General features: G+C 39.7%; 1 protein-coding gene across 1 annotated transcript in view; it reads right to left on the bottom strand.

Moving 5' to 3' along the window:
• Positions 1-7,821, bottom strand: part of ptpn9a (protein tyrosine phosphatase non-receptor type 9a) — a 38,904-nt gene extending 31,083 nt beyond the window's left edge. Inside the window, exon 1 of the mRNA XM_084733999.1 lies at positions 7,274-7,821. Coding sequence (XP_084590125.1) covers positions 7,274-7,306 — 33 coding nt within the window. The 5' untranslated portion in view covers positions 7,307-7,821. The remainder of the gene's footprint in view (positions 1-7,273) is intronic.
• Positions 7,822-15,445: the final 7,624 nt, after the last annotated feature.

Below are 15,445 nucleotides of genomic sequence, written 5' to 3'. Positions count from 1 at the left end.
CAGAGAATGTTTTAAGGTTGTGAAAGAATCTATTTTAACCATAAACCATGATTTTTCTTTGTAAATCTACTAGTACTTTTTGTTCCTAAACTGACTGTACTGTTAACAAGCTCACTGACAGAGAACTCTCTACACCTGCCCAAGTGTTTGTTTTGTTCCTGAACCTACCCAAGCAGTTTTAGTGCCTAAACCTAACTGAAAATAAATCAACAAAGTCTAAAAACAAAGGGACATTTAGCTTCACACAGGAAACAAAAACCAGTCTCCTGGGTGAACGTCCTGTTTTTGATCCATTTATCTACCACAACCGACCCACTTCTCCAGTGTGCCAGTCTACTCTCACACTCACAGCCAATCACAGCACAGAAGGACGGACTCTGGTGTAACAGTCTTGGGGAAAAAAAATAACGCTCCCATGCACTCTGTAAACAAGGTAAGGTTAGAACCTAGTATTGTGATTCAATATGATGATTTATTGCAATTTTGTTTGCTTTTTTTAACTAAAGACCCTGTGAAAAGTTGGATAATATACTTCTAGAGACTGTATATCATGATCATCACAAGTCAGTCAGCCTTTAAGTTTTATTTCAGCAGCATCACTGCTATACTGCGTATAAATTATGGTAAATAAAATACTTTTTGAAGTAAACCGCTACATCCAGCTGTTCCTGCTCTACAAACCAGTGCTATAAGAATAATATATAAGATGATGGATAAGATTTAATTACAAATTAATGGAGCTCTTGAGGACTACACACAGCACAAATGTGAGTTTTGACCCTTTGAGGTTGCTGTAGCTGGTCAGGGTGGAGTGTTGAAGCCAGAGTAAAAGATTGAGTTTGTATGTTGTACTCTGTATATTCACTTTATATTCAACTTTATATTTAATTTACTATAATGGAGGACAAGGAAAAACCACAAATCTACACACTTGAGAAACTAGAACCCATCAGTGTTTGGCACTTTTGCTTGAAAATGGACTTAGATGACAGCTAAACAGGATTAATGTTACCATCACGGGCAATATTTTAGTTTCATGTGGTGAGACTCAACAACAGAGTCTTCCACCAAGTGCTCATCCTCACTTATTCAATAATTCATGGCTACTACTTATGAGAATCATAACTCGATTACAAATTTTTAACCCAGGCTAATCAAAGGGTCATCTTCATCCGTCTTCATCAGAGCTTTCAACTGTGTACATTTTAGAAACTAATCCACCTACAACCTCGCTGCTTCGTTCCCTCCCACCATTTTCTATTCAGGCTTTTTATGCAACAGCTGCCCACAGTATCGGTCCGATGGATCCACACAACTCATGAGACCTCACTTGTTGTTGACTGTAGTGTTTATTATAGTGTTTGCTGTGGTATGTTGCACTGCAGGAAGCATTTTATGATTCTAAAATAAATACAGTGATCATGATGAACAAATTACAGTTGGAGGGTGTTGTGATACAGACCATGTAGCAAAAACCAGAGTTAAAAGTAATCAGGCCTTTGCAAGCAGTTCTGCAAATCAAGGAGCCGGATTTCTTTCTGCAAATGTTTGAAATTGGGATATATAACAAATTCAGTTCAATTTTTATTCTGTTTTTTTTTTTTTTATGTTTGAACACCATTCACTGCTGGTTTCCTGTCAAACTCCAGCTTAGCTTTTGTGGACTGAAAAACTAAACCTGGCCTTCAATCTTCAGGAGGGTGAGTAGATAATGACTTAAGTTGCATTTTTGGGTGAACTATCCCTTTAATACAAATGCAATTAAAGAAGCTTGATTTTAACCCTGAAACTTATGATATTTTTCCTCAGCCTCAACCTTTTGGACTACAAAAATGCCTGAGAAGGATGAAAAACGTCAAAATGTCTGATCAATAAATAAACAAAACCCAAAGATATTCAGTTAAATATCACAAAGAACAAAGCCAAGTAATTATTCAGTTTTGAGAGGCTGGAACATGTTGACATGTTTGCTTAAAAATACTTATCATATCGTACCAGCATTAGCCCCAAAAATCCAGTATCAGCCGATCCCTAGATAATTTTTATTAATGGCTGCATTTTATTTAGATGTGTCAGTGCCAGGCTGATGGTATTGTACATGCTGGCTTACTGGCACACAGTTTTTTTTAAAATAGTCTCTCTTACTGTTACAAGGATTGGTCACTAATGTCTCCGTATTGACATGCTGTCTCTTGCAATCACATTCCAGCCAGGAGGAGTCACACTGTACGCGGTGACTGTGTGAATGTCTCAGCTGGAAGAAATTCTACTGAAGGGTTACTGTGGGAAGTGGTGGAGGGGCGACTGCAGCGTCATGACTGCACCTTGATCCCACGGACGGACGGGGCGCCGAGGCGTGTCTCTGCCGTGACGTTTCGAGGAGGGGGGGGGCGCTCGTGGCTGCCCTCGACGTCGTCTTTCCAGAACCCCCGTTTGATTACAGATGCTAATGCTAATCTATTTACAAACACAGGACTGCTGCTGCCAAGCGGCTCCGCTTCACTTCAGCCAGTTCCATTTGGCACGAGTCGATACCAAAACAGGAAGTCAATAACGTCACTCTCCCTATTCCCCAATTTCTCTCACTCCACTGCTTCCTGGGAGTAGACTCAACACACACACACACACACACACACACACACACACACACACACACACACACACACACATTTTCTCTAAAGCACATGATAGACACACACACTCTGTAACTCATAAACTCCCCCATCCCCCGAGTCTAGTGGAAATGCTTTTAACAGCTGCCTTTAGAATGAAGTTCCACTACACTCGTGTACGCTCCCGAGAGACACACACACACACACACACACACACACACACACACACACACACACACACACACACAGTCCACCCAAACACCCCCCACAAGGCTGTGGATGTAATGAGGGCGTCCGGTACCCTAGCGGGGGCCCTGGCTCACACAGGAAATGGAGTAGCCAGATAAGGCTTTCTGCTGGCCAGATGATGAGAGGAGGCAGCGGGAAGAGGAGGCACGAGCATGACCAGCACCACAGAAGAAGACTCGAAAGAAAATCATGCGTGGATTCAAAATCTAGCTGGTGCAAACTGACTTTTATCCACCCGCAGTAACTCCTCTGTGCCAACAGCAAAAAAAAAGGCAAACAAAAAGTCTATTTCTGCTCTTTTTCTCTTATGGTTTGGTAACATTATGCAACTAGAGGTTTTGCTGGTTTAGAGCTGCAGTGATTAATCCAATAATTGATTATTAATCGGCTATTAAATGAACCACCAACTATTTTGATGTCAAAATTCTCTAATTTCAGCTTCTCAAATGTGAGTATTTCCAGTTTCTTTGCTCCTCTTTGACAGTAAACTGAATATCTTTGGGTTCTGGACAAAAGAAGACATTTGAGGACGTCATCTTGGGCTTCGAGAAACACTGATCAACATGTTTCTGGAACAAACAACTAATAGATTCATCAAGACAATAATCAATTATGGAAAATTTTCTTAGTTGCAGCTCCAAACTGGTTATATTAAAACTGCAAACCAAAATAAATGCTAATTTACAATCAGCGGCCAGTTAATTAGGTACACCTAGCTTAAAATAATGCAGTCTAATACAGCAATCCTGTAATAAATGTTAACTTCATGAATGTAGACTTCACTGCAGGACTCTTGTATTTGAAGGCATCACTCTTCACTACACTTAGAAAGGAGAACTTCATTCATTTAGGGCTGCATCTAATGATTATCCTCATCATTGCTGAAACTGTTGACAATTTTCTTGATTAATCGATTAGTTGTTTTGCCCATAAAATGTCAGAAAATGTTAATTATGGTTTCCAAAAGCCCAAGATGACGTCCACAAACATCTTGTTTTGTCCACAACCCAAAAATATTCAATTCAACGTCATTGAGACTTAAGGAAATATTCACATTTGAGAAGCTGGACTTTTTTTTTAAAGTTGGATCAACTTCACAATTAAGTAAAGTATACATAGCTTAAGAATAATAGTTATATTTACTTAACTGTTTCAAGGCAATTTTAAGGTTTCCTACATTTTTTTTAAGTAGGATCAACTGCCTCTTAACAGTATGTTCACAGTCTCAACCATATAGCATCAGGCTACAAGTCATTTTCAATGGAAACCAGCGACATAAAACCAGAAACGTCACAGAGCAGCGGCTGTCGCTCCGCAGACCTTTACATTAGCAAAATAAAATAATAAATATCGCCCCCCAAAAACACCAACAGGCGACGGATTCAGCCCATCGTCGACAAGCGATATATTTTAAACGCCCAACCCTTCTCCAGTGATGCACTGACACATCGACCAATCATATCACGTTTTTGTCTCGCCACTTCCTCCCCACAATTGCTGTGCATTCCTGTGTGTGACTTTCTGTTAGCCCATTTACAGATTTATTTAATCCCCTCCTTTTTTCTTACCACAGCATCTACAACAAAAAATGCAGCTTTTGCAGCTGTGTCACTGGTAGTCCAAACACACAGTCACAATTAACTGAACCGTTAAGTTTTCATTCATCAGTTAGTGGCAGAAATAAAAAAAAAAAACACCCCAAATTCTATTCAGGAGCTGCTCCTCACAGGTCCAGGGGATTGTTACAACACAGGCCTCTTCACACTGAAGTCACCAGGACACTGTTGCTAACTGTGCTGCAGCTATCATTAGCCTGTTAGCTCAGTTAGCCGTCCTATTACACTGGGAGACCGGCCAAGGCTGATTTTTTGACGCCTGGGAATACAGTGACGCTACTGAGGTGACGTACAGGACTCTGACTCTGGGGACGTTGAAGACTCGGTGGGTTCAGGCGAGGGCGGGAGGCGTGAAACCACCGAGGAGCGAGTTCGCACGGAGTTAATTAGTGAATATGCATCATCTTTTGTGCTGATAAGTCTGCACTATTTGTTTTTGTGAAGCTGGACGTTATTAATCTCCATGCTTTGAACAATGAGACTTGTGTGAAGTTACACTGTGTTGAAATAAAATAACTAAATGTTCAGTCTCCTGCTGGTTGTTCCCACACATCCAGAATCATTACAGCTTTCACTGTTTTAACAGGTGGTTAATATCATAATCATGCAATGACTAATTCACTATTGGCTTTAAGAAAATATGAACTTAGCAATCCAGATTTACATTACGTTTTCTAAAAACTAGTTTTCTTAATCAACTTTGATAGTGAATTAAATAACTTTGGATTCTGGTCAGTTAAATCAATTTGGGATTAGGGGAAAATTGTGATGCAGATTAAATGATGAATTGAGAAACAATTCTTAGTATGTTATTTATTTCCTCACTTGACCTACAACATACAAAATATGTCTAAAATATACAGAGATAAGAGATGTGATGACGTGGCTGTGTGACTGATTGTGTGTAAGCATGTGTACACGCAGCAACAAAAGGAAAGTTTCCCATGGCAAAATTCACAACTTTTTAGGCTTTCATAGAGATTTCACATTATAGTATGCAGGGCTGAATAATATGGACAAAATCAAATATCACAACATGAAATCAGATGAAATGAGACTGTTTACATTTTCACAGCCAGTTAAAAAGAAGCAGGATGAGTTTTTAATTCAGGTAAGTTTATTTCTGACATTATATTTTGTGGTTATGACGGTGGAAGCACTACCACGTTCGTCCGCAGGGGTCTCAAAAATCAACACAACACAAAAGTTCCCTGTAGCAGCTTTAATAACAGACTTTTTTTTTCAAGCTGTCATTCTTTGGTTTTTAATTTCGTGATGACTATTCTACTTTTTCTTGTGGTACTATTGTGAGTTTCGCTGACATTACAGCCCGACCGATATATCTATCAACTGATACTATCGGCCCAATATCAGCATATGTTGTCCGATATGCGACTAGATAAAAAAGATTTTTTTTTTTGACAAAACACAACACAGATTGTTTTCATTTGTTTGCTTTATACGCAGCATTCTGTGTATATTTGATCATTTTCTTATTCCAGATTTCTGTTTTGCTATATTTGTGGGGGGGTTTTTTATTTATAGTTATATATAATTATTAACAAATACCAGTAAAAGTTTGTTTCAGTGTGCTCATATTATTTTAGACAATAAAGTTTATTGTTAAACGGTAAAATAGTCTGTCTCCATTACATAACCCTGTCACAAGTGCTGTTCCCGCATATCAGTATCAGCATTGGTCCCTAAAAACCCAGAATCAGTCGGGTCCAATTAATATTTAGTTGTTGTTTTCTTTTATTGACATGAACAAGAAACAGGTAGGCTGCAATACATGTATGTATGTATGTATGTATGTATGTAACAATAGAAATAGAGAAAAAGAAACATAAAAGAGTGAATAATTAAATGTGGAGATAGATGGAGGAGGAAAAACAGGGGTATGCAAATATATTTAAAAGAAGGCATCAGGGAAAAACAGTCAGAATAATCCAGAATCTTATTCCTCTTTTAAGTGATTTTAATTCTGCAGAATTTAGTTCCAGAAGAAAAGATGTAATCTCAGAAAGTGATCTGCAAAACTCCTGTATGTTTATTTAAAAAAATGCATGAAGTTAATCAAATATTCAAGAGCACTATAGTCTGGATTATCATAGCTGTAGATCATTTAAAATTAAAAGAGCATCGATAGCCTATATTGAGGTATTTGGTCAAAAAGTATTATGATATTTGTACTTTTGTCCATACTGCCCTGCCCTGTTTTCACCTCAGTCATACTATATACTCATTTAAACTTTACTAAGACCTAAAAAATGAAGGGAAAAGCATTTCCTACCCTTGATTCTGGTTTAAATGTGTGAATTATGGCACCGTTCACGCAGTTTTTCGTGGCCACATCAGTAGCACGTCAGTATAAACCAAGTTCCTAGTGTATACATTCCTGAATGGACCAAATGTGGAACCAGACAGCGTTTCCAGCTCTCTCTTCCCCCCCACCTCCCAACAACTTCCCCCGGTGTAATATCACCGCCTGTCCCCCGCTAACATGAAGATTTTTCACCGCTGCGGAGGCTCATAACTCGGCCTGTTTCGCAACACTCGAGCCGATCCACCGGAGAGGAACTGACAGTGATGCAACGAGCGCAATAAAGCGCCACAAATCGATACAATATTTCCGCTCCGCTTTCGGGACCATTTCGCAACGAATCCATTGCGCACCGCCGTCGCCGCTCGCTTCGGTGCGCAGGGCCGAAAACAGCTCCAGGTAGGGCCGAGGCTGCAGCGATCGGGGCGATGAAGCACAGAAAGCAGAGCTTAAAGAGTCTTTGTAAGGCCTACCTGCTCTTCCTCCGCCGATAAAGTAGCTGCCATGGTTCCCCCCGTCGGTTCTCTGATCACCTTTTGCCGAGAAGAGACCTCCTTTTCATGAAGTGGGGAGATGACGGAGATGTCTGTGCGTCTGTCCCTCGTGTAAAAACGGGGGCTAGGGGTTGTCCCTCTCGCTCAAAGTTGAATTCATCTGCAGAACGAGCTAAATGTCTCTCGGTCTTGGTTATTTTCTGAGCCTCGGTCTGCCGTCCGAAGTGTGAGGGGGGGAAGCCGCGGATGTTCTGTGTCAGATTTCAGCGAGGACAAGAAAAAGAAGACAGAGAGGGGAGACAAAAAATAAAAAAAAAAATAAAGAGGACAAGACTCGAGCAGCGAGACGAGGCTTTTTCAGCTTCGTTGTCTTCAGACCCTGATCTGCTCCTCATCCACCTAACCTGACACAGAGCACAGGGCTGCGGCTGCCCGCTGACTCCTCCATGCCATGAATTGCAAGTTTTTCGTCCTGAACGTCGCCTTTATGTTGTGAGGGAGACACACACACACACACACACACACAGTCACTCACACACACTCTCTCTCACACTCACACTCACACACACACACACACACACAGCCCTGCTTGACTGGAGGCTATTCTTTCTGCATGTTGCTCTACCCCCTGGTGGTTAAGACCAGAAAATGAAGAAAGCTCACGACCCCCGCCTTCATTCATAAAAATAGGAAACCAAACAGGAAAATCACCATTTTGAGTGTCAGGTTGCATCTGGAGGTACGAGGAGGAAAACAGGACTGAAAAGTTATATTATGACTCTGAAAAATAAAAACTAAAATAACTTACACACATTAAACTGAAGTCTCCTCCCTCTCAAATCCTGTTTTGCAGCTTTAGTTAAATATACCAGAGATTAAAAGATAGAAAATATACAGCCTCATGTATGTCACTTAGAATAATTAATATCATTATATTCAGACTTATACTTAGTTATGTGAAAGAACAACACACAAGAAACGTGTTAGAAAGATATTAGACACGAATTAAAAAATATTTGCGCAATGTAAACATGCATTTTACTGCATACATAAAATAAAATGTGGATGCTGACAATTTTAAATAGAAAATATATCTAAAACTATATAGTTTAAAGCACACACACAACTGTGACACACGTAAGCCTAAAACAAACAAAAGAAAGAAACAAAAAACAATAATAGCATGGAATTGCAAGGCCTATAAAAACAGTTTGTGGACGAGGAAATAGTTTGCGCAAATAAATAACGATTGCTAATAATAGCAATCAGCCTTTTGTAAATGAATAAATGAATAAATCCTTTTTTAAACATCATGATAATTTAAATAAATGAATGTACCCCCTGGCAGAGTGCCATGGACCCCTGAGGGTCCCCAGACCTCTGTTTGAGAACCACTGACTTATTTAACTGAAGGCTTCTTCCACTTAGTGTATACATATATTTTTATTAGGCCTATATTTTTATTTCATTTATGTTTGGCTGAAATCTTAATTTTATGTCACGTGCAGAGTTTGACATTCATCTGCATTTAACTTCTGACCAAAGTTAGAAATTTTGGGGAATATTGCTAAGACCTTTTCCCTTTCTTGCCGAGAGTTAGCTGATGTAACTATGGCTTAGATTTCTCAAACAGAGGTCCTAGTACTCCTAGAGGTACTTTGGAGTATTGCAGAGGACACGTTCACCGTGCGTGGGAGGCCAGTCTGGTACTGAATGACGGATGAAAACCAAGAAAATGGATTTATGGTTGAAATGTAGCAGGAATACAGCTGAAAACTGAAAAAGAAATGAAAAATACAATGAACCCAGAGCCAACAACATACCATCTGTATAACTCAGTGAGCTGAGACCACTGGCTGAAAAATATTTGGTACCATTCTATGACAAAACCCCAATCCTCTGAGAGAAAGCAAATAAGTATAATTTCCAAAAATGTGTAACTAGTATTTTAAGAAACACACTTACAAGCTTGATTTTGTGACATCAAAGCCAATTTGGAAGCCAATCCTGGTGAAATCTGCAACTTACACAAATGTGATGCAGAACCTTGAAGTGTCCAGTGGGAATAAGAGACTGAAAGAATTTTAAGAATTTGTAAGGACTTTATTGAACTTCTTTAATGGAAACAAAACATATTAGAACTTTTTTTTTTATAACAGATTATGAAATAAAACATATTTTTCCTCTAAACTGTTGTGCCATCGATCATCTAGATGGCTAGTCTGCTTTCTCCCCAGTATAAGATAATCCACAGTCCTTTTTGTGCACAGTTTCACACGGAAACTGTTTTCTTTCGCCCTGAACGTCACCTTTATGTTGTGAGGGAAACACACTCACACACACTTTCACAGACACACACTCACACACACACAGCCCTGCTTGACTGGAGGCTACTCTTTCTGCATGTTGCTCTACCCCCTGGTGGTTAAGACCAGAAAATGAAGAAAGCTCACGACCCCTGCCTTCATTCATAAAAACAGGAAACCAGACAGGAAAATCACCATTTTGGGTTTCTACCAAACTACACGCGCCAACTGTTTCACCGTGCAGACCGAGGCGTGCATCTCCTCATGGACCAGAGGCTCATGCTCATGACGGCGCCGGATGCAAACATCGATAGTGTCCTAACCCCTCGTCCATGAGTAGATGCACACTTCCTTTTGCGAGGTGATACGATTTGCGGGTGTAGTTTGGTAGAAAGATCCACTGTCCGCTGTGACAAACTCCAGGGGTGAAACGTAAAGCTAACTCAGGAGTGCCAAAAACTGCAGTTCCTCAAACTTTATAGCAGAAATAAACATGTTTACAGCCACTTTTGGTCTCTGTAGCTAATTTCCTGGCTCAGGATAACATTACAAGTGGTGAATTTTTGCATTAGTCGTCACTTTAACATATATCAAAGCTTGTGACAATCACACGTGGCTAACTGCTAGCTAGCTGCTTCATTTGACCGTGCTGCTCCATTCACGCTCCACATCTTTGTCCATTTTTGGGTTAGCTGCGAGTTAGATGGGGTCAGGGACGGTTGGTGAGAGTGTCCACAATTTGAGCTTCAGAAACCTGTGGGTGACGTCACTGCCTGTGCTCACAACAAGGTCTGTGAATCATCTTTAGTAACCGCATCATGATTTCTGGAAATAGACACGTTGGTTATCTTAAAAAGTCTGCAACTCACACCAAAACTATCTAGATTGTTAAATAGCGCTGCAGGTAAGAAGAAACATATGTATTTTTAATTCTTGGGGTGAAGTGTCCCTTTAAAACATATCTGAAGAGTGTCTACTGTAGTCTAGATATTTTAAATTATTCTGTTTTGTGCAGCTGTTTGTATGATCTGTAGGTCTACATCACTCTCCAAACTACCATTGCACATTACTAATGCATAAAATAAAGTGAGAGGAAATAACTAATTATAGGAGCGGGCCCTTCTGTAATAGTTGGTTGCAAGAATAGCAATTTAATTAGTGAAACTCTCGACTCATGCATCCCCCAGGCTACATTATAACCCGGTACGCTTTACAGGAATTGCATGACATCATAGGAAACAGAAAATACCCGACAGTACGATAAAGTCACTGTAATATGACCCACCAACACACTGCAGGTCTCGACAGGAATATTATAGCCTGCAGATATGTTTCAGCAGGGAGGTGAGTTCAAGTGCAGTCAGGAGATTGCATTTCCTGCAAGACTGTTGATGGCCTTTAATTCGTACCTTGATGTGTTTTTAATGAGGCTCTAAAAGTAATCTAATGCAAAACAGGGAGAGAAGTTTTCTGAATGTTGTGTTAACCCTCACGTCGTAGATATCTGGCTTTCCCTGCCTTTTGAGACAGTTAGTCTGCTCATTTCTGTGACTCCGAGTGTTTATGTAAGAAAAGGTCGGAAGTTATAGGTACATTCACATGCTGTGTGTATTTCTCTTTCCACAAAAAGAAAGACCCCACAATAGGGGAACTGTAAATAATGAGGCGTGAGAAAGTCTGACTTGAAAACCAAAGGGAAAAGGGAGTGGACAACAATAGACTTCCTGTCAAACCAGCTGACATCATGTCATTTGGGAAAATGTGATTGGTGAAGCCTTTAGCCCTGCCCACGTAATGTCAACTCTGACCAAAGGAAAAAAAGAAAAAGTCTTTGAGCGCATTAAACATTTAAGAGATGAAGGCCTGATTTAACCCACTCTGGTTAGTAAAAGCTGGAGAGGGAGATCGAGTTATTCATAGCTAAAACAAACAAACAGACAAACTGTTTCCTCCAAGATGTTGTCCAATGATGTGAGGTCATTCGTGGTTCAACATGGGCCACTTCAGGCCCCATACAATAAGTCCAGTGACTAAAAGGCTGCGTGAAAATCTTCAACCCAGTTTCTTCATTCTGTGTTACAAATAACACAACTTTTAACTTTCAGAAAACTTTCCCACCGACTTCTGTGGAGAGTCAGGCGATCTTTGTCACCATGGTAACGCAATTAAACACATGGTTAACATGAAAGGTTTAGTTTTGAGATCACAGATGATGGTTTCGGTTAAAATAAGCAGGCTTGGGTAGTAAGCCATGACATGTAACAGGACTATGTAATCAGGATACAAAATTTAATGAAAGTTACATTACATCACAGTTTAAAAAAATAAGATTACAGTTACATTAGTAAAAATGAGGATTATAAACAGGATTACAATTTCAAAATACATTTTAACATTAGTTATGTTGCAGGCTGTAGCTTATATTTACCTCACAGACAAGAAAGTGGCATCATTTTTATCACTATTTAATCACAATTGACATATTTAGTAACTTTGCTGACTACTCCAGATTTCTTCAGTGGAATTTAAAAATCCTGGCTACAGCCCTGTGTGGACTCATATGCATCTCATTTCATTTTTTTCAGGCATCAATACCAGAAGTGTTTACCAAAAATGTAGGCTAAACATCATCTGTCTGACAGATGCTGAAGAGCTGCATAAGAAACACAAACCTGCTCTTCTCCCCAGAAGTCTAGTGACAGCTTTTTCTTAGAGATCAGAGATGCCTGAAGTAACCAACTTGTGCGTGCGTGCGTGCGTGCGTGCGTGCGTGCGTATGTGTGTGTGTGTGTGTGTATGTGGGAGACTGGGCGCGCTCAGTGCACAGTGCTCAGTTCCTGGAAAGTGATTGTGTTGCTGACTAATAGCAGAATTCTTGCAGTAACCACATACCTGACTTTGCTCTCTTTGACAGGACTCTCGGTTTAGGGTTGACTCAATGTGAAAGAAAAAACATCCGACTGTACTTGATGAACATACAACTTGTTCTGAAATACTAGAAGTCTGGAACAGTTGAATACTTTTGACCTTTTTGCAGAAATCTGGCATATGTTTGCATGTTTTGACCACAGATGCAATGAAACAATGGGAGGTTTGACCAAGACTACATGGAAACATGTTTTTTTTCTGGTGTACCATCTGTAGCAAATTCAACCACTCTTATATTACGTGGCACCAACAAAGATTAATTTGATTTGAAATTAGTTCCAAGAAGAGTTTAGAAAAATTTACTTGCCTAAATCCAGATTTTAAATTATAGCTAAGAATAACTCTGTTGCACAATTAACAATTGATCTCAGTGTAGTAAATCTGGAACAGTTAACTCTCTGCTGCTCTATATTCCTCCTAACAAAGATTGTTTTCAAGCTAGCTAAAGGGTTAAACGTTTTATAGTTTGTAAGCTACCAAAAAACAAACAAAAAAACACCCCTAAACATTATATTGTTCGCTAGCTAGCTAGTTAACTTTCAGCGGCACCATATTCCTTAACAACATGTTGCATTGTCTGTTAGCATGCTAAAAAGTAAAAAATAACTGCTAGCTAAGTAAGAGGTTAAGAGAATGTTATATTGTTTGCTAGCTAGCAAAAATCGAGCTTGCCTAGTTTATGGAGATGCTTACCTAACTTAAAATAAATAAATAAATTTAACTTAAGTTAACTTTCAGCTGCTCCTGCTAGCATGCTAAAAAGTAAAAAAAAAAACAACAACAACAAACAAAAAACAGTTACATTGTTTGCTAGTTAGCTAAAATATTAACTAAACTAAGTTAGCTTGCCTAGTTACCCTACTCATGATGATTCGAGAAACTCCAATTTCTCCTTTGAGAAAACTTGTTGGCTGAATTATCAACTGGAGTGAAAGAAAGAAGAGGCATAAAAGTCAGTTGGTTTGAGTCTGTCCCACAATTTTTTTCGAGGATCTTCATTCTCAGAAAGAAGATTGAACTTTTAGCGCAGCATAATTTAAAGTTAATCTGGTTCAAAAATTAATGCTGGTTGGTGCATCCAAGCCGATCTGTGATTTTTTTTTCAAGAGTCACTGTGTGATGAGATTAAGTAGTTGTGGTATACAGAGTTTCCTTTAGCTGTATGGTGCACCGTCCTCCACTTCGGTTAGAGATCTCACGTTTCCCAGAATGAGTTACAACAATCCCCACAGAAAGGTTGTGAACATGTTATTTTCACCTGGTGATGTTCCGAGTAGGTGGTGAGAGCAATACCGATACCATCGTAAGAGCAAGAAAAGGAGAAAACAAGATTTTTTTTTCCAGTGTAGAAAAAGTGAATAGTGGCACAAACAGAAGACACAACTTGTCTTTGTCTTTGTATGTTGGTCTGCTGAGGCTGCAGGGGTGAAGATAACTATGGTTTTTTCTGTGTTCAGTTTTTACTATATGATTTCACAGAACATCAATATGTTTGCTGTTTAGCCAACTAAAATTTTACCCTCCATTGATAGATCTGTATACTGAAATACTGTATAGCCAAAAGTGAGTGGACGCCCCCTAATGAGTTTAGGTATTTCAGTCACATTCGATGCTAACATAAAATCCAGCACATATCCATGAAGTCTACATCAGCAAACAGACAGGAATCATCCCCGAACTGTCCACCTTCGTACCTCAAAGACATTTAAGCAGATGTTTCCAGCCTTGTGGCAACACTTTGGGACGGCCCTTTGCTGTCCCACCATGCTCCTGTGCTCAAAACAAGGTCCATAGATGTGGTTAGATGTGTTTGGTGTGGAGGCATGCACAAAGCCCTCAACCCCAGGGAATACTGGGAATATGTATCTGCTCCTTAAGAGTGACAGCCATCATAACAGCAGATGGGGGTCCAGCAAACTCATTTAGATGTGATGGTCAGGTGTCCACTGACTTTTGGCCATGTATGTATGTCCAAATGTCAAACTTAGTCCAAAAATTCTGTTTTAAAATGCTGCAGAATCTCCCAAGCAATTGAAGTAAATGGTGACCATATTCCATTAATAGTACTGTTTACATGCAGCCGTGCGTAGTATTTTTCATTTTCAAGTTTGCAATGGCTGCTGGACCATGCAAACACCAAGAGGCCTCACAATCAATCATTTATCCACTTTCTTGAAAAGGTCTGTGATGTGATACTTTCTTTTGTGCATGCATCCTACTGCAGCTTTGCAAACTGCAGTAAAAACCCTGCTGAGACACATATTTTGAATGTGCTGTATATACATGTCCAAAAATGCTCCTAAATCCTGACTAATACTTGTGCATTCCACATGTCTTGATCAGAAAATACTAAATTCAGAATATCCAAACAACATAGGCTGTAAACATGACCTGTATCAAATTCAGAATATGTTTTTGGGTGGTTGGTTCCTTTAGAGATACCACTAGTCCCTCAGCTGCCATTACTAATTGCACAAAAGTAAAGTGGACACAGATCCAAGGAGTTTAAAAACAGCGGATTTAACGTTAATTCAAAAGTGCATTCTCATGAAAAACAGGGAAACAAAAGGAAAAAGAGAACCAGGTTGCCTCCCTTCCTTCAAAATTGTAAAGTGCTTCATGCAAGCCAACATCTGGTGAGGGAAATTATTCTTAGGTGTTCTCTCTCTCAGAGGATGTGTTGGTACAGGTCACCGAAACTTAAGTTCACAGCCCTGCCAGACACTTTCACGTCTTTTCCTGTTTGACAGTTTCCGCCCAGCTCTTCACAGTTACGCAAATGGCACAGAGAGAGAGAGCACGCTCAGTGCAGAGGGGAAGAGATGCTCATGAATTCTGCTGATCAGCGCCCGTATCAGCAGTATGACTCATGGCTTACCATAGACTGGAACATCAGCTACGTGCACTTAACATTCAT

Source organism: Lutjanus erythropterus, chromosome 13 (assembly GCF_056507025.1).
Source record: "Lutjanus erythropterus isolate fLutEry1 chromosome 13, fLutEry1.hap2, whole genome shotgun sequence".
Lineage (NCBI taxonomy): Eukaryota > Metazoa > Chordata > Actinopteri > Lutjaniformes > Lutjanidae > Lutjanus > Lutjanus erythropterus.
Note: the sequence above shows the minus strand (reverse complement) of the source record. Positions and strands in the feature narration are given on the sequence as shown.